General features: G+C 37.9%; 1 protein-coding gene across 7 annotated transcripts in view; it reads right to left on the bottom strand.

The window, feature by feature from the left end:
* Positions 1-24,531, bottom strand: part of DNM3 (dynamin 3) — a 539,814-nt gene that overhangs the window by 313,579 nt on the left and 201,704 nt on the right. For all 7 annotated transcript variants that reach the window (XM_078077964.1, XM_078077966.1, XM_078077967.1 and 4 more), the window contains exons 10-12: positions 23,732-23,870; positions 8,619-8,705; positions 3,526-3,596 (exon numbers count right to left, since the gene is read on the bottom strand). In XM_078077964.1, coding sequence (XP_077934090.1) covers positions 3,526-3,596; positions 8,619-8,705; positions 23,732-23,870 — 297 coding nt within the window. The remainder of the gene's footprint in view (positions 1-3,525; positions 3,597-8,618; positions 8,706-23,731; positions 23,871-24,531) is intronic.

The raw sequence follows: 24,531 nt of genomic DNA, 5'->3' as shown, positions 1-24,531 counted from the left end.
CCAGGAAATTCCAAAGCAAGCCTACAGCAGTGCTTTCTTGGACACATTACACGTGGTACATATTTTATGGTCCATGTTTAACAAATAGCTGGGAAATGAAAAAAAAATTTCCACACATTCAGCATGGCAGAATACGGTCTACAGCAGAAAGGACAAGTTTGAGATGTCCTGAACACTACTTTGAGAATTAATATTCTGTTCATCTAATTTTAGCAATTTGTTTTCTTTTTTTCTTTTAATTTTTAGAACAAAAGTCATCCCAGGTGAAAAAAATATATGTGTGTGTAAAATGCTATGTCTATCACCATCCTATAAATCTGAGAAGTGCTCCCCCTCTTTTGGCAACTCTCTAAAAATTTCATGAAATAAATGCTTCTTTTCCTCAACTCCAGACCTTAATTTTCTATCTTTGGAACTTAAAAATACTTACATAATTGTCTTCAAATATGGCTTGACTTTTCTTCTTTGATGGAAACAGCATTCCTGCCAACTTTAAAATTTATAGCTACAACCATATTTTTTTAATTTTTAAAAGCACAAAAAAATACCACAACCCCTTAAGTGATTTTGAAATGAACATTTCTTCATATTCATAATTGTCCCATGTCACACTGAAATGCACTCCAACTCAGCATACAAATGGAAAGAACATTCACCTCTGAGTCTCATTTAGAGACAATATCAGCAACTAAAAAAATATTCCAGTGGCAATCATACTCAAGTCATCATAAATTTCATAACAAAGTAAAATGGTACATCTAGTAATCAAATTCCTCTGGGTATCTGCGTGTGTGTGTGTGTGTGTGTGTGTGTGTGTGGCACTTTCTCACTTTTACAGACTACACCACAGTTTGCAAAAGCACTTTCCCATAACTTCATTAATTTGATCTTCCAACAATCCTGAAAAGTACACAAGACAGGGATTATTTATTATTCCATTTGATAGAGCAGTAAACTGAGATACAGAAAGGCTAAATGACTTGCCAAAACCCAAAGCTCACCAGTGACAAACCCTGGAAAAAAATATCCAGACTGCTCACTCCCAGGCCAGTACTTTAAAAGAAAGTTTAGATGTGCAGTTTTAAATTCGATGAAAAATGTGCATAGTTGCTAAGTTTCTAAAGCAGTTTGAACAACGCTTCTTTTTTCTCCCCCAATATCATAAAGGTTCATAGTCTTACCTCACTGCTGGAAAATGGGGCAGTCACCTGGATTACAGAGAGACTGCATCAAAAAGCTGAGTTTGAAAGTATTTACATTTGCAAAATTATGTGCCTTTGGAAACCGAGTCAATATAATACTGTAGTTGAACAGCTTCTGAGGTAGAAAATATTGAAACTCTGGACTACTTATCTTTAAAAATAAGTAAGTGTATGGGGCGCCTGGGCGGCGCAGCTGGTTGAACCTCCAACACTTGGTTTTGGCTCAGGTCATGATCTGAGGGTCATGAAATCGGGCCCCATGTGAGGCTCCACATTCAGCGGGGAGTATGCTTGAGATTCTCTCTCTCCCTCTCCCCCTAACCCTACCTGCCCCACCCCCCCCCCCCGTGTACTCACGCATTCTCTCTCTCCCTCTCTCTTTCTCTCTCTAAAATAAATAAATCTTTATAAATAAATAAATAGGTAATGGGGGGGATGTTTCAAGAAGACTATAAGGGTGAAATTAAATTGCAGCACTGATTACAAAACTTGTTCAAAAAAATATGAATCCTTTCCAAACTCCTTATGATTCTTTTCTGTTTCTTCCTTAAATCAGGTACCACAACGGGGCAATGCTGCAACATCCTTTTCACTTTTAAGTTATAGTGTCAAGTTCACATCTACATCAGTTACATTTTTATAAGAACCTAACTAGCATTTGTAACCAATAAAAATCAACATTAAAGGCAGCATTCCTGTTATTTCAAATGACTCAAGGATTTGTTGTTCTTTTAAATTCCTCAAAGAAGCAAGTGAAGTAAATGGAGAATGTGTCAGCTTAACTTTTTACATGTGTTTCTCTCTACTTTTCAATTATTAGGCAAGCTCCTAAAGACAAAAATATTTTTTTTCTTTTTCTTATATATTTTCCCCCATAGCAACTAGTGTAATGCTTGGCACCAACACATGGAGTTCACTGACTATGCTGGAAACTGGGCAGAAATTCTCAAGTCCCCCCCCCTCCCTTCCAAGCCTAGGGATAGAGAGGCATATTGGAGTCTAGGTGTCTTCCTACTGGTGATTTTGCAGAAGGAAATGAGCAGTGCAGATGGTGAGAGCCACGGAGGCTAAAAGAGAGGGGGGCAGGTCTATGTGAAATGCCTGTGGAGAAAAGACCTATCTAGAAGTTGAAGTAGGTAGTGTGGCGAAAAAGGCAACTGACCAAAGGAACATATTCATCACCGTGTTCTAACAATTTTACACATAGGTCACAGACAGAAAATAGTTTAGAAAAACTAATCTACCACACAATGGATGCAAAATATACATACACCGTTGGTTAAGCCATCATGACAACAGCCAAGTTTAGAATGAGACAATTTTCTGTTGGATAATTGGGCCTCTGCTCCCTAACATATGCCTACGAATTCCTCAGGCCATTGTGTAGTTTAGCTTACATGACCTACATACCTGTTGCTTCTAAGTCAGAGTATAATCAAATAAATTTGTAATACATTTTGTTGTTATATTTTTTTTACTTGTCCCTGTTCTTGAATATGTAGTTCAAGTAATGGTACTTGGCCCCTTTACTTTATATTTTATATAAAATAGACTATGTTTTATATACCCGAAGTTGGAACCATGTACATGCCACAAATATATTTTAGAGTTAGAATCAAAATTCCTTTTTTTTTTTTTTTTAAGCAAAGGAAAATTGGTTCCACTAAAGGTCAGGAAAAAATGGTGAACTCAGGGTCTTGAAAATGTCACATGATGAATAACCAACCCTGAATAACTAAACATATCTATATGACAGTATCCGTGAATATAGCAATAGAATATTAGAATATAACAGAATACATGTATGACAGAATAGCAATATATAGACAAGCTTATATAAAATATATACACTTTGTAGAAAAGAGAATGTTCATCCGAAAAGATTCCATCTAAGTTTACAAAGGATAGTTTAAAAAAAAAAATAGACCTCTATATTCTTATTTAGGGTTATTAAAATAGCTTGGATCCTGTGAATTGCATTTGATACTTCAAATTTATGTGAGAAAGTGTTCCCAAACATATTTTAAATGTGCATCTGTTACTGCTTATCTAGGAGAGTTCAAGTACAAACTGCAGATCATCATCCAAAAACAATGAATATCTAAGACACATATGACTTCATATGCTGCACAAAGAAAGAGCCAACTACTTTATCGAGAAAACATGGCCTCATGGCCGTGAGGTTCAGACCTCCTACGTGGTCGACTCAGAGTTAATCCTGACACAGAAGTGTAGGGTTGTAGGGTTGTAGCAGAAATTCACAATGTGCATTCTAACCAAACTAGGAGGAGGAATGCATGTGGCAATCAAGTGTTTCACGTACTTTGCAAACCCAATGAAATCTTCGTGGTTGGTGTTGATGTAGGAGACTTGGATATCAATCAAGAGCAGTACCTATAAATCAAAGAGAAACACTTCAGTGAAAACTCATCGCAAATACTCTCAAACACAAATGTCAGTAACTGCCTACGAATTATTTATCTTCCTCTGATTTTTAAAAAGATGCTTCAGTTAAAATGAAAAGCTGCATTAATTTTTCTCATTAGACTCTCATAATTTTTACTCTAAATTCATAGAGTAAAAGTCTACATCAAAAGTCTGAGTCCCACATGAAGACAACAGCATTATAGTTTACAGGCATGTACTCTTTGCCTATTTAACACAGAACCTAGAATTATTCTAGTCTTCTAAAATGTAGGCATAATGTTCAAAAGGACATGCGTGTACCAGTGAGGCGCTGCTCAGAACTTCCTGCTCTTGCAGACACTGTATATTAGCCATGAAATAACAATATTATCTCTTGTTTTTCCTCTTCTCTTCTACCTCTTTAAGTTCCTTCTAGGCAAGCAGAAGAAATGTCTCATCAACCAACTCAAAAAGGGAATATACAAATAAATAGAAAACGTCCTTGAGACCACTGACTTCATTATCAAAGCAAAACTTCAGTCAGGTCTCTGCTAAAAGATCACCTCCTCAGAGGGATCCTCCTTGCTAATTCTATCTAAACTAGCACTCTCTTCATATCCTATTACTCTGCCTTACTTTCCTTTGTAGCACTACCACTAGCTGACATAGTAAGTTTCTACATATTCCGTATACAGACCCCATCTGCCATATCCACTGCTCTATCCCCAGTGCCTAGAACAACATGCACATTCAATCAAGATTTGTCAAGGAATGAATTGAATGCATGTTCCAGTAAACATGAAACATGAAAATGTTCGAACCACAAGATACTTATAAACTCTAAGTCAGAGATTTGGAAAGTCCCTCTGTAGAAAATATTCTTCAATAGGAGACAAGAGGGCTTAGACAAGAGAGGGTGAAGCAACCAACCAGAAACCGGAAGAGAGTTTTATTCCAGAGATACTCAAAACTGAGTTCCCCTTCCTGTTTCCTTGCTCTCCCAATTGTGTCCCTTGTTTTTCTAGAATGCTGAGACTTGTTAATATAAAAAAATACTTAAGAATCCCTGCCCACAGGGGCGCCTGGGTGGCTCAGTTGGTTAAGCATCTGCCTTTGGCTCAGGTCATGATCCCGGGGTCCTGGGATCAAGCTCTCTGCTCAGAAGGAAGTCTGCTTCTCCCTCTCCTTCTGCCCCACCCCCCATCCCCACTTGTGCTCACTCTCTCTCTCAAATAAATAAAATCTAAAAAAAAAAAAAGAATCTCTGCCCACATACCTCCAGAACTCTGTACTTTGACTTTGTTGAATGAACTTTTGATAAACACAGTAGGCTTATTCACGCCGCCTCCTTCCACTGAAGATGACATTTGAGTGCATCAGAGCCCTGATAATAATGGTTCACTGACATGGTCTATATAATGCTTCCCAGAGAGTACTTCCTCAGGAAAGCCTTATCAGATCCTCAACCTGTACCCTCATCCCAGACCAGACTGGATCAAGCTATTACTGTCATATAGACTATATATCATATTATATTTTACATGTACATTGCACCTTATGCTTTTTATTTGTTGTGTATACCACAAATGTAACTAATTATCTGTATATATTTTGTTTGATGTTTTGCTTCCCTGCAAGAGTACAAGTAAGCTTGAATTACACTTGTCTTGTTTGCCACTTTATGCCCAGAATGTAGCATGATACACATAGTAGGTGCTCAGTAAGTATTTGTGGCTATAAATTTATAACTTCTACAGCCTTGAAAAATACTTTACTTTAAAGGGAGCAATTTATTACCATATTATAATTAGTACATGGCCACTTATTATTGTCTCTCACTACCCAATGCTATGAGCTCTAAGGTTTTGCTTTCATGGCTAATCTCGGCTGGTCATCTGGCCAAATCTTGCTGTGAGTCCCAAGGGGACCTGCCAAAAAGAATAAATGGATCACCCCAAATCCATCCCCACTACCAATCATAAAGCCAAGGTACAGGCACTATTAGGTCAGTAACATCGTACTTGTATAAAAAAGTTTCATGTCATCAGATACAGTTTCATTTCTTCTCTTAATGAACAAAACTAAAGAGTTAGGAGGAATTGTCATTATTAGATTATCTGTGGTATTGCCTCTATTCTCCCTACAATGAAGCCAGATTCTGTTAAATGTCATACTCCCAAATCTGTTTCACCAAGGGTTTGTATCAATAAACCATAATGTTTAAGCACAAATAAATTGTTGCCACCATAAAGAGCAAAATATCTACATAATTCTCAACACTGCCTAAGGTTGTCATGAATATCTTGGCCGTTCATGCACATTAACTTGGACTGCACTATAGGAAAAAAGTAGAAAAAAATAAAAACTATGGCTGCTCTCATTCATATTCCTGGAAACTGGGAGTCTGTGTTCATCCTAGGAAAAGAGCCAGGTCGCATGTGGAGGATGAAAAGGAAAATAGTACATTTTTTTCTCATTTTTTCACTTTCTCAGAGTTTCTCACTGCCTTTTTACCCACAGTTACTGAATATTTAAAGAAAAGTAAAGCTACCCCTGCTAGCAGTAATCGCCCACAAAGTCAGCCACTTTCACATACAATGACACGTATGGAAGCACCTGGATTAAGAGCAGGCATACATAGATGTTTGAAAAAACTGTTTAAGAAAGAAGTTCACAGATTTATGGTTTCCCATATTTTTTAATTTTGAAGACTTTCACCCCCACACAAAGCTTCCAGCAGAGGCTGGTAATAATTTCTTAAAAATCTTTTAAAACTGAAAATAACTGCAAGAACACCTCAAAGCATTTCTGGTACAGAGGCTGGAGGAAATGGGTCACTCTCTGACCAGCTACTTCAGAAGCATCATATGACCCAAAGCAGCACAGAGTTCAGAACTCGTATGTGAGATCTATACAAACTGATATATTCAAATACCAAGAACATGCATGATTTTACTATGCTACACAGGTCCATATTACAGGTGTCAAGCACCAGCTTCAAGTGGTTAATTGATTAACTGTCATCATTACATCAGAGTTGCAGATGGAAGACAATTTCTCTTGAAATCAGAAAAGGCAATTCTTTCTCACAGATACTATGTGTCATAGCTCTTCAGGAAAAACAATGAAAACCACTTAAAATTAATGAAGAACTAAGAGCTGTATTTGGATTACTTCATTTCATCCTCACAAAATGTCTCTGAGTTAACTAACATTATTACCCCACTTTAAGATGAGGAAACTCAAGTATAAGATGTCAAGTACCTTGTTATTTACACAGAAAGTAATGGGAGGGCTTGCATTCAAACTCAGGCAGTCTAAACTGGAAGCCCACAATCTTAACAATGTTAAATTTGAGAATATCATTTTAGGAAAGCAAAAACTCTAAAACATGAAACATGAAGAAGTTAACAATTGCTTATAATTAAGATAATAACTGTACTACTTTTTCCTCAACATTGTTTTTACATAGGATCCCTAAGAGTTAAGTAGGATATATTATCCCTTGAATTTTATAAAGATACCAAATTAAAACGGTTATCTTATTGACTTAAAGTCAGGAGTATGGCTGATACTAGAACTTAAGTTTTCTTGGTCCAACAGCAGCCATGACGTTAGATGTGCGGGGGAACTTCTGGCGGCGGGATTTTATATCTGGGCCTGGGCTTCATTTCATTGGTTCATGAGTTAACATTGATTTGTTTATCTCCACTAAGTCACAAAGCCTGTTTTTTCCTCTTTTGGCTATTGTAGCTATCCAAGGGTGTGGAAGCTGGAAAACAAGTGAAAACTATAAATAATGGTTAATTAACTTTGAAAGCACAATGATAAAAAGTAGTAGCAATGAATCCCATAGCTCAAGCAGAGAGCAAGCTGTTACTGAGTCAAATATCCCAACCTACTGGGCCTCCATCCTGTCTCTTCACTTCCTCCTGCCACCCCTCCCCTCCCGACCCCTGCACACACCCTCTGTGGCAGGTTGCCTGCGTCTCTCTCCTTGCAGTTTGTCTCACTCTTCTATTTTGCCTTCCTCCTTTTTTCCCCTGGCTGTCCCTCTCCACCTTTATAACTCACCTAAGAAGCACAAAAATCTTGGAATTCCAACTTATAGAGACTTCTGAGATCATATGGACCCACATCCCAATGTTGTACATGAGGAAACAACAGTCCTGAGAAGTGATTTTCACAAGAACATGCTGTTATTTTGTGGAGAACACATGGCCTGGGTCCAGTGTCCTCTCCATGCTGTCACAGCTGTGTCCTGGAATCCAAGAGCACTTGAAAACCTCCGTGCTTCCCATTATAATGTTTTCTAAATAACTAAGAACAAAATCCACCTAAATTTAAGAAGCTTTTATTATTTTCACATAGTCCTTAGCTTTTTTTTTTTTTAATTAAGTATCGTCACATAAAATAATCTTTTGAATTCACAGAGCTGAATAGGATTAGAAGATAATTTTAAGGTCACGCCTTACAAGCCATAGGCATTTACTAAATAGAAATGTTTGAAAGAGCTGTTCTTAAGGATAAGCACCTCAGAAAAGAAACTGCAAACACCAAACACTGTGCATAACATTTTTGGAATTTATGAATATCCTCATACCCATCTGTGGGCCCATTAAAGGTTAAGAACCCCTGCCTAAAGAAAAAAATGTGGTATGTTTCTGGATTCTTGGTTTTCAAAGTGGGGTGCATACATGCTGGGGTACACATGATGATCCATGGAGCACTGAGGGGAAAAAAAAAGTAATGGAACTCCTATTACTGCTTTCAAAACGTCATCCTTCTGAAGTTTTTATACTTGTTTATCTTTTTAACATACACAAGATGTTAGCATAGCAACACATGGATAAAATTCATCAATAAGTACAAATAAACCTGTGTGGTTGTGTTTGCAGCTACTTTTTTCCATTCAGAGACAGGCCAACTGTTGGAGACCACCAGGCAGCCCCAGAGAGAGACCTTCCGCTCCCCACAAGGACCCTGCCCGCCAAGGAAGCCTCCCCTCACCTGGTCCTTTGTCTTCCCTTCTCGTTCGCGAATGTGGTTGGCAACAATCCTTTCTGTTTCCTCACAGAGTCTGGGGAAGTTTGCCAGCTGTTAAGAGAAGCAGACCTGAGTGTTAATACTCAAAAAGTTATGCTTCAAAAAAAGAAGCAGAGAGAAATTATTTTGTCTTATAGAAGGTACATATAGCAAATCTGAAAGCAAAAGTAAAATATCCTAAAGAAGAATGGCAGAGTGACAGAAGGGGCGCCACAAACTCTAATCAAAATAACTACATTATCTGATAGGAAACACTTTAAAACCAGCAGAGAAATTCCCTGAAAAAACAACAACAACAACAACAACAACAAAACCCAGAAACCCAAATACCATCTACTACTATGCTCTGCAGAGTTGGCACTTAATAAAGTTCAAAGATAAAGAAGATGGAAATGAGCATGAAAAGGAGAATAATAACTCACATTTATAGAGTACTTACCATGTGCTAGGCTGTGTGCTAAATACCTCATGAATTATCTCATTCAAAATTCACAACAATCATAAAAGATAGATTCTATTATTAACCCCATTTTATAAAGGAAAAAAGTGAAACACAGAGAAGTTAAGTGACTTGCCTAAGAGTAAACAGCTCAGAATTGGTGGGTCCAGGATTCCAACCCAAGTCCTCAGACTCCAGAGCCCATTATCTTGTCCACTACTCTTTGAGAATGATTCATTCCATGAACCACAGAGATATTTTTTAATTCCTTCCTAACAGATGTGTTTGTGTGTACACAAATAACTCATTTCAATCATTCATCCCATCTAAATTATGCAGGTAATTGTCAAAAATTTAATTTACAAAAGGGAATGAATTAATCATAGTTGTTTTCAATGTAAGGAAGAAGAATGGGATGCTATGAGGATGTTTAAGGAGGCCTAACCTAGAAGGACTTAGTCAGGTAAAGTTGTGTAGGAACAGTTGTGGGGAAAATGAAGCTCTCTAAGCATAAGAACGTGTGTGAAGGCAATGCAGGACAGGGACAATGAATGGTAAAAGAAGTAAAGGAAGATCAGAGCAGAGAGTGAGGAAGATGATCTGATGGCAAAGCTAGAAAGATAAACAGGGGTCATATCATGGGGATCCTTGCAGACCTGCTATGAATTTTGGCTCCTGAAGCAATTCAGATGGGAAATGATGGAGAGTTGGCCTGGGATGGCAGCAATAGAATGGAGAGAAGGGTGCAAATTCATGGCTTAGGACAGGTCAAAGGTTAATTCCAATTCTTATTTAAAGCACTTGCAAAAAAAAAAAAAAAGCACTTGCAAATTAATAAGAATAATACCAATATAAAAACAGGCAAGGGAAACAAGGGCAAAAATGAACTATTGGGACTTCATAAAGATAAATAGCTTTTGCACAGCAAAGGAAACAGTCAACAAAACTAAGAGGCAATCCACAGAATGGGAGAAGATATTTGCAAATGACATATCAGATAAAGGGCTAGTATCCAAAATCTATAAAGAACTTATCAAACTCAACACCCAAGAAACAAATAATCCAATCAAGAAATGGGCAGAAGATATGAACAGACATTTTTCCAAAGAAGACATCCAAATGGCCAACAGACACAGGAAAAAGTGCTCAACATCGCTCAGCATCAGGGAAATACAAATCAAAACCACAATGAGATACCACCTCACACCAGTCAGAATGGCTAAAATTAACAAGTCAGGAAACGACCGATGTTGGCGAGGATGCGGAGAAAGGGGAACCCTCCTACACTGTTGGTGGGAATGCAAGCTGGTGCAACCACTCTGGAAAACAGTATAGAGGTTCCTCAAAAAGTTGAAAATAGAGCTACCCTATGACCCAGCAATTGCACTACTGGGTATTTACCCCAAAGATACAAATGTAGTGATCCGAAGGGGTACGTGCACCCCAATGTTTATAGCAGCAATGTCCACAATAGCCAAACTATGGAAAGAGCCTAGATGTTAACAATGAATCATGGAACACTACATCAAAAACTAATGATGTAATGTATGGTGATTAACATTACAATAAAAATTTTTTTTAAAAAAGAGCCTAGATGTTAATCAACAGATGAATGGATAAAGAAGATGTGGTATATATACACAATGGAATATTATGCAGCCATCAAAAAATGAAATCTTGCCATTTGCAATGACGTGGATGGAACTAGAAGGCATTATGCTAAGCGAAATAAGTCAATTATCATATGATCTCACTGATATGTGAAATTTGAGAAACAAGGCAGAGGATCATAGGGGAAGAGAGGAAAAAAATGAAACAAAACGAAACCAGAGAGGGAGACAACCATAAGAGATTCTTAATCTCAGGAAACAAACTGAGGGTTGCTGGAGTGGAGGGTGGTGGGAGGGATGGGGTGGCTGGGTGATGGATACTGGGGACGGTATGTGTTGTGGGGAGTGCTGTGATGTGTAAGACGGATGAATCACAGACCTGTACCCCTGAAACAAATAATACATTATATGTTAATTTAAAAACAGGCAAAGAATATGATTTTATTAAAAAAAGAAATTTAATGATCAATAAGCAGAAGAAAAATATTAAACTGCACAAATGATCAAAGTAATGCAAAGAAAGATAATAACTATCATGTTGTCAAATTGCTATAATTATTTTTATAATCCTTAATACAGATGAAGGTATATTGAAACTAGCACAGTTTAAACTTGCTGAAGTAGTGACACTGAGAATAATCTTTCTGGAAAGCAACTTGGCAATATGTATCAAAAAATCTCAAAGCCATCCATTTATATATCTGTTGACCTAATTATTTCACAGGATTCTGAGATAAAATAATAAGGACATTCATCACAGCATTACTTGGAATAGCAATAATAAGACAAATGAATAAACAAAACTCTTTAAACCACTTAAGTCTCTAACTCTAATAATATTAAATAAGTTAAGGTAGACCCACTTATGGGATATAATTAGCCACTCCAAATAATATTCAATACCTAATTTTTTATCCTATCCAATTCCTAAATATTATCTAATAACATGGTAAAGTGTTTATAATATGACACTAAGTGAAGAAAATCAGGCTACTAATTATATAATGTGATTACACACAAGCATACACATACATACACATAGTCACAGGCCACCATATACCCTTGATATCTTTCAAGGACACAGCCTGAGACCTAACAAATCTCAAAATTCTTGAGTAATGTTGTAGCACCTAATATTCTCCTAACTTTAAGCAACTAGAACTAGGCCTCCCTGAGCCATGGCTGCTCCATGGTCAAACAAGGTCACTGTACACACCAACTTTATAGTATACATGATGCACACAGTGTCTTAACTAGACAACAAACTGCAATTCTTCATGGAACCATCATAATCACGAATCACAAATAAATATTAAACCTCCTGAAGCTGCAAATCTACTGTCTGTATACAGAAAAAGATCTACACAAATACTACAAAATGTTAATAGGCATAACCTCTTTGAATGATGGGATTATGCATAATTTGCATTTTTTTCTACAGACATCCCTATATTCTCCAAATTTTTCTACAGTGACCATAGCGTGCTTGTATAACATCATAATAAAAGCATAGAAACCTGGCTGCCTTGGTTACCTCAAAAATCACAGCCCAGTGTCTATTCATGAGGTCACCAAACCATTACCCTGTTACTGAGACCCCAAGCTGAATCCTGAGATGTATGCTCATTTGGGAGCTTATTTCATGAATAATTGCAGGATACAAATGGAACTTCCACTTCAAGTTTTGGAAGCATTCTCCAAGAAAAGTTCTATCATCCCAGAAGCCCTTTTATACTCTGAGAGTATTATAAGTTATTTTTTGTGAGGTCTGTAAAAAGTTTTAAATATAGAAGAGATAGCCAATCAATACCAGTTGTTCTTCCTGACTAGTACAAACCTGGGTGGTATATCTGACCGTAACCACTAGCCTGCCCTAGGCCACCAGAGTAACTGTTGTTTCTCCTCTGCACTCAGGGCATCCCAAGCTAACAGTGCACCTTTGCTTTTTGACAATAGACACACAAATATAGAATCGTACTCCTGTACTCCTGTAGAAAAGTGGCTGCACAGCAATAGTGGTCTACTGAGGAGGACAGGCATGCCTTCAACAGCATTTAGAAAATGGATCATAGCAGAAGGTTATTTTTTAAAACACCAAATAGTGGCACTATAAATATTTATTCAGAAAAAAAGTATTTGATAGTTGAAGGACCCCAGGCTAGTATGCAGCCATCGTGAAGTCAGAGAAAGGCCGAAATGGCAAGAATATCCCAAGAAGTAGAATCACCCAAGAACCCTCCCATCTACTGGCCTTGGCAGGAGGAATGATCTTGTGTGTGTGTGTGTCTCCTGACCTTTCCAAGCTTACTACCCATGGGCTTAATTTCACCAGGAAAGGAGCCCACCAGAGCTATAACTTTGTACCTATAATTGAGACAACTGGAAAGTAAATGAGTCTAAATTCTAAGTGGAACAAAAGGGAAAAAGAAGATGCCGGAAGAGCCCCCCCATGGAGGCAAAGGAAGAGAAATACTGAAGGGGATGCTAATAACAGGGCCTAGGCATTGCTGAAAGGCAGTAATGCAGCTGGTATGGCTTCTATCTAGCTGGTTGGTCTGGAAAGACTATAGAAGTGTTTAGAACCAAAATGTTGGCTTGAATTGCTGGCTCTCAAATGCAACACTCCAGTCCCAATTCTTCTCACAATATATATAAGAAGAAGGCAAACATCCCACTCACATTCTGAATTATTCTGATCAGGCTTCCTGCCACTCATTTCCTTAGCTCATTCAGTGGGATTCCTGCTCAGTTTGCATAACCCTTTTCTTTGTTTTAAAAAATACTTGACTCTGGGCACCTGGGTGCCTCAGTCGTTAAGCGTCTGCCTTTGGCTCAGGTCATGATCCCAGGGTCCTGGGATCGAGCCCTGCATCGGGCTCCCTGCTCCATGGGAAGCCTGCTTCTCCCTCTCTCACTCCCCTTGCTTGTGTTCCCTCTCTCGCAGTGCTTCTCTCTGTCAAATGGATAAATAAAATCTTTAAAAAGAAAAAAATACTTGACTCTGATTGCTCAGTTCAATTCCTTGCCTCTCTTCCTTGTCTCTTTTTTAAGGCACAATCAGTTTCCTCAACTATTTTTAACCATTATAATTTCCAATCTCTTTTGCTCCGAATACCAAATTGAAAGGCTGCAGTTGTTAAGAATATATTTATTTTGTCAAAATCATCAAAATTGTAAACATGTATGCCAAAATAATATTGATCTAGAAGACACCATCTTTAGACATTTATTCCATTAACTATTTAAATATTCTAGAAATTGATTTATATAGAATCAAGGAATTAAGATTTTGCTATTGGTTATATTAATTTTATATTCCTAAATTCATTTCACAACCATCATTCACTTAACAAAGATTCATCGGGCAACTGCCATAAGCCAGCTTGATGCTCAGTTTTTGTCAAACTACCTGATATTAAAAACCAGTCTTGTGGGGCACCTGGGTGGCTCAGTCAGTTAAAGTGGCTGCCTTGGGCTCAGGTCGTGATCCCAGAGTCCTGGGATCCAGCCCTGTGTCGGGCTCCCTGCTCAGTGGAGAGCCTGCTTCTCCCTCTCCCTCTGCCTGCCACTCTGCCTGCTTGTTCTCTCTCTGTGTCAAATAAATAAATAAAATCTTTAAAAAAAAAAAAAAAAAGTCTTGAGTGGCAGGTTGACTATACAGATAAATTGTCATACCAGAGAGAAATATTTTATAAATATCAAGGGAAAACACAAAAAAAATAAATGGCCAAACCTGCTCTGAGAAGGCCTCAGAAGATTTGATGCTGAAATCATGATAGTGAAGCTTCCAAACAGAGCTGGACATCGACCAAATGACAAATTACTTCTAAAGAGCTTATTGTTAAAATTACACTGAATACTCTTAAGTAATAAGGAATATTCAATGTAGAAAGAATGCAATATATATGATGTTAGGAAGCAAAACTTTAAATACATAATTCCGAGAGAAACTTTTAATTATGGTCTGAGTGAAAGTAGTATCAGATATTTTTTAATACAAAAAAATGTTTTAATAAAAGCCAATATTTTAAGTGTTATTTAGGGTAGTGTTTAATTATTTTGGTGGCACCTCAATATAAAAATTTACTTTTAAGCATGGACCACATTTTTCCCTAGGGGAAAAAAAAACACTTGAAGGCCTTTCTAGCCAATAAAACAAAAATTATACACTTATAAAAGTTACTAACCATTGATTAATCAGATCGTGAGAGCCATGCTATTACGTTTCTCTTGGAACAAACACAAGATGAGGCAAGATTTCCACGCCTTCAAGAGTAACTAGTTCACTGCCTTAAGCAAAGACTCAGGTTATTAGGTACCATCTGTTCATAGTTCCATACCAAACATAAATCGAGAAAATAAACCAAAGACCAGAACAAAATTTTTTTATGCACATGACTTGAGTTGATTGGTTTGGCTAACCTAAAGGTATGGGCTCTGTTTTGATCCAAAAGCCATAAACTTCCCAATGTTGGCCACTCACTACAAACTGAGGAGGAATAATGATTTTACTGCTCATTAAAGCATACAATAATTTCATTCCATTTCTGTGAATTAAAACCTGCCCACAAATCCTAGTAATCCTTTATTTATGTACAGCATAACGCTGGATTCATTCAGGAAATGAGAAAACATTTATTTATTATTATGAAATAATCACGTTTATTATGAAAAAAGGAAAAACAGAACATTCACATTTACAAAGATGATCAAAGATGAGAAACAATTCTAGTATAAAAAGGTCAAGAAATTGTGCAAGGGTAAATGGGAAAATTTTTTATCGAGTGTTCTGTATTTTAGGAGTGGTATGGGAAGTCTCAGAAGACCTAACTGAAGATGGTAGAAGGGGAAGGGAGCCAGGGCCATTGAGGCGGCCTTGGGTAAGTGGTCAGGGAGAGAGAATATGTTAGCCCTCCTTCTCCAAGCAGGCAAATCCCAAATCTCTACACCCTGAATATGTTCTACAAATGGTAAAGTATACGATGGAAGAACATGTATGGTATGTTGGTAGGTTCCCACCATAACATTTCTTTTAAGCAGAGAAATGGGAACTCTAGTGTCAGCTGGCAAATGCTAAGGAATAAAAATAAAATTCCAACCTTGGGTGAAATAAAGCTGAAAGGTAGTCAGAAGAGACAGCCTCACTAAGTAATTCAGAGCACACCCAAATAGGAGGTCAGTGGTAGGGCTGATACTGTCTCAAAACAACACCTGTAGATAATAAGCAGATTTTGTTTCCTTTCTTTCCAAGTTTATCTCTGGTAGATATATTAATGAGCAGTTTAAAAAGAAAAATCAAAACAGAATGTAAAGGGAAAAGTGGAGGCCAGCGCAAATTACAAATTAAGAACTAATTATAAAGATCATTAATTCTTTAGTGAATTATGAGATGAAAAGGTGAAAATTCTGGAATATTATTCAGCCATTAAAAAGAAGGAAATCCCATCATTGGTGACAACATGGATGGACCTCGAGGGCAGAGGCTAAGTGAGAAACGTCAGGCAGAGAAAGACAAATCTGCACAATCACACTTAGAGAATCTTCTGGAAACTAAGAAGCAGTAACAACAATGGAGCTCAGACACTGAGAAAAGATTGGTGGTTGCCCCTGGGTGAGATGGGCGAAGGGTGTCAAAAGGTATAAACTTACAGTTATAAAATAAATAAGTCCTGGGGGTGTAACATATGTACAGCTTGGTGACCATAGTTAATAATACTGTACTGTATATTTGAAAGTTGCTGAGAGTTGATCTTTAAAGTTCTCATCACGAGAAAACATTCTTGTAACTGTGTGTGGTGATGGATGCTAACTAGGCCCGTTGTGGTGATCATTTCACAGTATATGCAAATATTGAATCATTATGTGATACATCTGGAACTAATATAATGTTATATATCAATTATAGCTCAATAAAAAAAGTGGGGGTCAGGGTTAAAAACAAGTAATAGTAACAAAAAGGTGAAATTCCTATCCCTTAAAAGCCAAGTCCCAGACTTGAATTCCCTATAATATCCGATGAAAGGTTCAAACTTTAATAACCAGCCTGATTTGAAACCTGAGTTATGTAAGGCATCTATTATATGCAAAACACAGCAGTTTGTTAGACTGGACAGCTAGCTGTTAGAGGAGGGGAAATGCGAGTCTTTTTGTACAGAGTAGAAACCACAGCAGATCTATCCAGACCTAAATGAAAGCCCTACTTGAGCAGGATGCTTTGCAGTTATTCTCCTACAGACTTTCATGGAAGGTAATCAAGTGGCTACTTCAGTCAAACCGATCATCACCCGCCACATCAATGAGACATGATTCATTTATCCTTTCAAGTACTCATCCAATAATTACCATTGAAAATCTGGCTGTTTTAGGGTTGTGAATACAGTGTTGAACAAATCAAGTCCCTACGCCCATGGAGCTTATATTCTCTAAGTCCCTTTATTGTCCAACAAGAAAAACAAAAAACATACATAGTGTAATTCATGTGGTCATATGTGCCACAAAGAAAAACGAAGTTTGGTAAGTTGATGAAGAGTGATGTGTGTGTGTATGTGTATGTGTGTGTGTATGTGTGTTTGAAAGGAGGCATGTATAACTGTAGACATAGAAAGACTCTGATTAGGTGGAATTTGAGGAGAGACTTGAAAAGAAGCAAGGATGTAATCCACACAAATACCTTGAGGCAGGGCATTTCCAACATTGAGAATGAGAAGGACAAAGGCCCTGCCATCTTCTCTCCTTGACCTGTTGAAGAAACAAGGAGACCAGTGTCGCTGGAATGCACCAAGGGAAAAGTGGGAGGAGCCTAGAGATGAGAAGGCGTAAGATCATGTAGGACCTTAAAAGCCATGCTAAGGACTTTAGAGTCACTTGATTAGTATGTGTACTCAGAGCAAGATATTTACTCACTTAACATGCCACAGAATTCAGCATTTCTTCTAACAGCACTTTTTAATGAAAAATTTTCCTTGTATTTCTAACAGCCAACTAAGGAATCTTTTCTATTTCCTTCCAAAGCTTTTTTTTTTTTTCCTTTTTCTGAGCAGGGTAAAAAAAAAAAATCAATTAATTGGTATGATGGCAATCCAAGAATGTGGTTTCCCAAGAGGCCAATAAATGGCACAGTTGCTAAACTGTGGTTTAAAAAACAAGATGTTCCTCTCAGTGCTTCCTGAAAGAACCTCAGGACCCTGCAACGGTACACTGGAGAACTGGGGGTAAAGAAAAGCAGCTGAGAGCCAATGCCCACCAGAAAAATTCTGAAATTGACATGTCCCTGGAGCGAAGCCAAACAGCTCATAAAGCTCTAATGTTCTTGTCTTGTCCCCCAGTGCCCCAGACACAACAGTGAGAAAATATCCGAGAAGAATGCATTCCCCCAGCTTAGAAGTCTAGCTTTGTGTTTTGTTATTTGAACAAACATAAATCCCATGTTTTTCACTGAGGTTTATTTATGTGGCTTAAGGGGAAAAAATTAAATATTTTACACATAAGACACTCAACATGAGAAATATTGTAAATGAAAATACTGTTTTAAGAATATACATGGATATGTATATATACATTCACAATACAGCTAGAGTAACTATGCCTTTCAGATTGCCTGGGGCAGTCTTACTTTCCTCCTACTATTCCCGTGAATGTATTAATAGCTCCCCTTTCAATCTCAAAAGAGTCCTACTTTGGACGATAAATTACATAATCACGTTTTCGATGGCTCATGTGCAAAAGGGGTCAAGTAATAAAGTCCTGGTATAATCAACTTTAATTAAGATTATTTTGCTTTGCAAAAGATTTTAATTAGACCAGTTTTAAAGTAAAAGAACTTGGAGGTAGACATAATGAGGGCAAAAGTCAAGAACATCAAAATGAGAAATAAGGAAAATTAAAGAAAAGAAAACCTGCTCAAATTTTATTATTTTAAAAGGAATGACCAAAATATTCTTTTAAAACCAAGTACAGATTTCTTTAGCATCAGGGTAACTTTACAATATCTAAATTGTTAAAAAGTATTTATAGAATGCCACTGCTGTAGGGTTAGTCATTACATTAGATGCCAAGAATAAAAAGATAAAAGACACAGCTTTTTTTTTTTTTAAAGGAGCTTATAATCAACAAGAGGAGACATTCACCTAAATAAATAAATGACAAACAAACCACAATGTAGGACCATAAATGCTGTGATAGAAGGAAACATAGCATGCCAACTAAAGCACTGAAAAGGGGGTAAGGAGAGAGATTAGGAGAGGACTCACAGAGGCCCTGTAGGAAGATTTCTTAGGTAAATGATGATGATTGAGCTGGATCATAAAAAAATGAAAGGGGATGGCAGGTGAAGACAAGAGGAAAAGGAGACATTCGAAACAAAGAGAATCACGTGTATGAATGGTAAAGGCATGAAAATTCCATGAGGATGGCGCAAATCACTTGGAATGACTGAAGCATGCACAAAGTGACAATAGATGGAGCTAAAGAAGTATAATTCAGGGATCACATGTGAAACTAAAAGCAACTGTAAATGATTTGTACCTTATTCTCAAGATATGAGGAGCCATTGCATAATTTTGAGGGAACAGGGAAAATACATGTCCGTATTTTAGAAGGGCCACTTTGACAGCAGTGGGGAGAATGAATTTGATGGTGGCTAGACTGGAGGTAGAAAGATCAGTTAGGAGGCCGCTGGAGTAGTTTAGTTAAGAAAAAACAAAAACAAAAACTGTTCAGGGCCATAAGTTAGGAGAGAGTAATGGCAGTAGACTGTGGAGTAGACCATTTTAGTAGAGAGGCTTGAGCTGGAGCTATGGATTTGGGAACCAACAACATTTTAAGTGGTAGCTGAGCTATGGCAGATATGATCTGGCAGGGAGAAAGGACAGTAAGAAGAGAAGAAACCAGGAGCAAGCTCTGTGCGACTCTGGTGTTCAGAGGCAGGAAAGGTGGATAAACTCTTAAAGGAGACAGAGGAAGGATCATGAGAAAGATGGAAGAGAAGCCACGAGAGGGGGTGTCAGCTTCAAAAAGAGAGTGGTCTACAGCATCAGGAATGAGTACGCATTACATTGGGCAATCAGGTCTCTGGTCGACCTGTACCGTAATTACTCAATAGAGTAGTGGCATGGAAGCCACATTTCAGAGAGTTACGAGTTAACTGGAGATAAGAAAATAAAGACAGCAAGTGTAAACTACTTTTCTCCCAAAAAGGTTTCACATGAAGAAAAGGAGAAGAATAAGGTAGTAGATAGGTTTTTGTTATTGTTGTTACTGCTTTTAAGTTAGGAGAGATTTTTTTTTAATGTGATGGAGAAAGTGACGATTTAAGAAATAGAAGAATCTAAAGAATAAGTTCCTTAAGAAGGTGAGAGTACAGATAGGAGCCCAGGCCCAGTCAGGGAAACCACCTCAACAGGGACAGAGGGAAGGAGGAGCAGGGTTGGGGATATCAGTAAGATTAGGAAATTATTGTTCCCATTTATGGCCCCTATTTTCTCTGTGAAATCATTACTTAAAATAAGAATGAAATTGATAAGCAGAGAGTAGTTATAGGGAGAGCAAAAGAGAGAGAACTGGAAGGGTAAGAGCTTGTGACAGAATATTAGGCATAGGGAAGGACTGTTCCCTCACTTTCTCCTCCACAGCACCCTTCACACCTCACTGATAAAGTAGGAACTTTCATCAACATTTCTGCCCTCTTGGGGAAGTCCTATGGAAGAAAATTCTATTATTTTTTCCAGCTCACAGAAAAAAGGGGGACGGGGAAGATATGTTGACTGGTAAGATGGTGAGAACCTGACATGCATCAGTCCTCAGCTCTCTGGTGGGTAGGGTGGGCACATTAAGTTACTGCTCACATGTGGCTCTCTGACTTTTACTGGTTTACATTCCATCAGATGTAAGGCAAGCCAAAATACTCTGTATTTCTTATGGGTGCGCATCTAACTCTCCACCAGTGTGGGCTTTAAGGTTTACTGTTGGAAGAGGAAGTAACAGGAGGCTCCCACTTGAGCAGCAAGTCCCAGACACATTTTCCAATCTAGATTTATCAGCAGCAAACTGGATACTAAATTTCAATCCTCCTCTAAGCTTTTCTCCTGATTTTCTAACTTAAAACCTAAAGAAGTTAGGAGGGGTGATCAGAATTCTGAAAACCTTAGATATACAGTTTGAAATTTCTGAAGGACCTCCTGGTAGAACATTTGTCAATGATGATAAGGACCACAAGAGGTCATGGAAGTATCATACCAGTGTGGAATGAATGGAGAGACACTGGAGTCAAAGATCTCAAAGAACAGTAGCTACTGGATGTTGGACACGATCTCTACATGGATCTCTATTGAAATCATCCAAGTTGAAGGTGAATTTAGGATGAAGAGGAAAAATGTAAGTGAGGTTCTAAATATCCTGACAAATGCAAGGGAGTGACTAGGATGTGATGGTGACAGTGAATAGAAGGGAAAAGCAGAGCTGGTACCATTGGGGCCTTTACTGAATAATTTTACAGGATGTTGAAGGCATAATGTTTGGAAGCCACAGAAGGAGAAGTGGGCAGATGTCAAGCCTGATGCAGGCCCTTAGATTCTTCAGGTTTGAGCCAGTAAGTATTCTTCAGTGAAGAGAGATGCAGCATAAGCAGTAATCTCAGGGAGAAAGCAAGGTTTTATTTAAGACAAAATATACAGTGTTTTCAGAAGACAGTACAAATATACAACTACACTGATCCAGAGAGTATAATGGAAAGGGAGGTTCAAAGGGTGGACAGCAAAAGAATAGAAGCCAAAAAAGTGTCCAGGAACAAGCTGTCTCTTCCCATGCCATCAGGACTGACTGTTGGTTTTCCTGCAAGTTGAATATAATGGGAAATGATAAAAAAAAAAAAAAAAAAAAGATTCATACATACCATAAACACTCTATATAACTTAAAACATAAATGTACACACATGTGCCAATCTTCTGATGTAAGGCCAAGGCCTGTTCTCTGCATATGGATCTGTTGATTGGAGTTATGCGTCTTCTGTCTTACATAAACTACATCCTTCATCTATGATTTCCACTTTGGCTTTCTTTAAAGCGGAGGGAGAACCTGAAGACACTTGTGAAATAATCTGAATGCAGAGCCCATCTAGATTTTTATAACTCTCCCCACCTTCTTTCAGCATTGTCCTGCCTACACCTCCCCTCAACAGAAAAGCTTTTATAGCTAATGTTTATCAAGTCTTTCCAAAGCTGTGTTTATGGAAACAAAACTCCAAGTCTTTTCTGTGTTTGATCAGTTCATTTGCTCTTCATTTCAATGACATGATTAAAATAAGAAATACAACTGGCTAAATAGGCTTGAGGACAAGGACAACACAATGGGCTCTTGGGAAAAAGATAGCGTTCCTGGTGGGAACAGAAGCACATGGGCAATCTCAAGGGAAGCTTTTGGCTGGAAACATCTATGTGCTGAGGGTGGTGACCATGCGGTTAACAGAGAAGGCAGCATCAGCTAATTCAGCATCACTTCCAAGGTGGCCAATGAGGAGAACTTTAACTATACAGGTGGAAAAAGTGACCGCACACTGAGGTACAGGCAAGGACAAATAGGAATGTGAAGTATTATCGATGGGCTTCGAGTTTTCAAATGGAGAGCTGGTGTAGAGATTGTGGTTTTTTTCTTCTCCACGTGCATCCTCTTCCCTTTCCTCAGTCCCTTAACTCTTACGGCTTTTCTCATTTGGGAGGAAAGAAACTAGCACATTAAGGAATAAGGTAGAAGAATAATAAGAGGTCTAGAGAAAATGTCTGAAGCTCCAGGGCCACTTCTGAGCCCCAAGCTATTCCCCCTTATTTCCTTTTCTTTTAGCATTGGCATCTAGGGATTTAGCTGGCTCTCCTCTTTCACTACTTAACATCTTTCTTCATCTGAATTTTTCTGCCAGGTAACTGGAAACCAAATTCATATTCATCTACATTATCTGTCTCTCTTCCCACTGGTTCTTCAGGGAGGTTACTCATACTAACCACACAGAAAGGGAAGGGTAACAAAACCTACAAAACCAGAACAATCTATACTTTCAAGAAATAAGTACCAGTGTTGAATGCCATGGGGTTAGGCCTGCCCTACCCTAAACATCATCACTAACTCCCTTCTTACAGTTTCTAACACAGGGTATCCCTTTCATGCCCCCATAGAATGGATGGAATCCAGCACAATTCCTCTATGTTCCTCAGTGAGGAGTCCCCCACAGGGGAAATCTCTCCCCCACTACTCTACATCATAGATTCAACAAATACCACTAAGTAGAGAGTACTGGGTGCTACTAAAATGGCCATTTATAGACTAGCAACCAGTTCCTGAGCACTTGCTATGGTTAATCAATGTGTTAAGTGCCCCATGGGTTTGAGGCATCATCATGCTTAATTCTCACGGAGGTAGTATTGTTATTATTATCATCTTCTTTTCACAAAGAAATTTAAAAGACTATAAGGGATTAAGTATGATACTCAAGGTCACACAGAAAGTAAGTAGCAGAGCCAGGATTTGAATCTAGGTAATTGGACCTCAGAGCCTGGGGTCCTTATTACTACACTAACTGCTGTTTCCCAAAATGGGACCACATTTGAAGCTGGGTTTAAATGGAACTCATTTAAAATTTAGAGTAATTTTTGTTACTGATATACACAATGTCAATGATTCCCTCCCCCTGACAATTATCCCCATCCATACACCATAAGAAAAATTAGTTGAGGGCATTCACCTAATTGTTCTAAAGTGATATTTACCTGCTTAAGACAATAAGGAAAAAAACAGCTGATTAAAATATACTCTTTCTGGTTTAAGCAACCCTATTTGGCACTTAGTGATAGAAGACAATATCCCTGCCCATCTACCACGAAAGCAACTCCCACTCAATACTTTTCACAATCCTTCCCCTGGGGCAAACATACTACCTTTTACAACAAAGTGAGGGGTCAGGTAAAGAGAGGCATGTGGCAGGGTAGGAAAGATGGGTAAACCAAAAAGTTAATTATTGGAAAGTTAAATAATTCAAACTTACTTTTTTGGTACACTTCTTGACAGTGTTGATTAATTCTTGTATGACCAGATCTACACTCTTCAAGGAAGGTCCTTTCAGCTTTACTATTTGCTTTTTGACTATCGCTTCAAATGCCATGTCTGGAGTAAACAACCCTGTCCTGAATATAAGAAAGAAAGCAGGACATAAGATTTTTTTAAATTAAGTATTATCCAATACTTTTTTGAAAAAGGTTTTAATTGACATGCCACCTAAAACAAACATGTAATACCCAAGTTTAAAAGTTACATAGTGATTTATTCTATCAACAGTATCGTTTTTTATTACAAATGTACAAATTATGATATCTTCACTACTACTATTTCATAATGAATTTCATTCTATAGATGATTATTAGCATTATCTAAAAACAGTTCCCAAAATGTTTTCATGGACTGGAATAATATGACCTGTAACTAATGTTTAACTGTAATTCATCTTTTCTCACGTCACAGCAGTAAACAGCAATGTTACAATAAAAATGGTGTCCTAAATTTCCATTTCTCTGTCTAAACTATTCCAATAGCAAGCCCCTCTTGTCCTTCATAGAGCAGAAAATAATCATCATTTTGTCAACAGTGAAATAGTAGTGTTCCTGACTATGCAATCTATTCATTCCTGGAGAGCTGTATTCTAGCGAGCTCAGTGGTTCCTAGGTGCTAGTGGAAAAGGAAGGTCCTGGGGTGCTAGAGGAAAAGGAAGACAAGTAAGTGGGACTAGCCTGGGACCCAGGATGCCTAAATTGTGAGTTTACAAAAATAACAAATGATAACCAAAATAGC

The sequence above is a fragment of the Halichoerus grypus genome, chromosome 7 (assembly GCF_964656455.1).
Source record: "Halichoerus grypus chromosome 7, mHalGry1.hap1.1, whole genome shotgun sequence".
Lineage (NCBI taxonomy): Eukaryota > Metazoa > Chordata > Mammalia > Carnivora > Phocidae > Halichoerus > Halichoerus grypus.
Note: the sequence above shows the minus strand (reverse complement) of the source record. Positions and strands in the feature narration are given on the sequence as shown.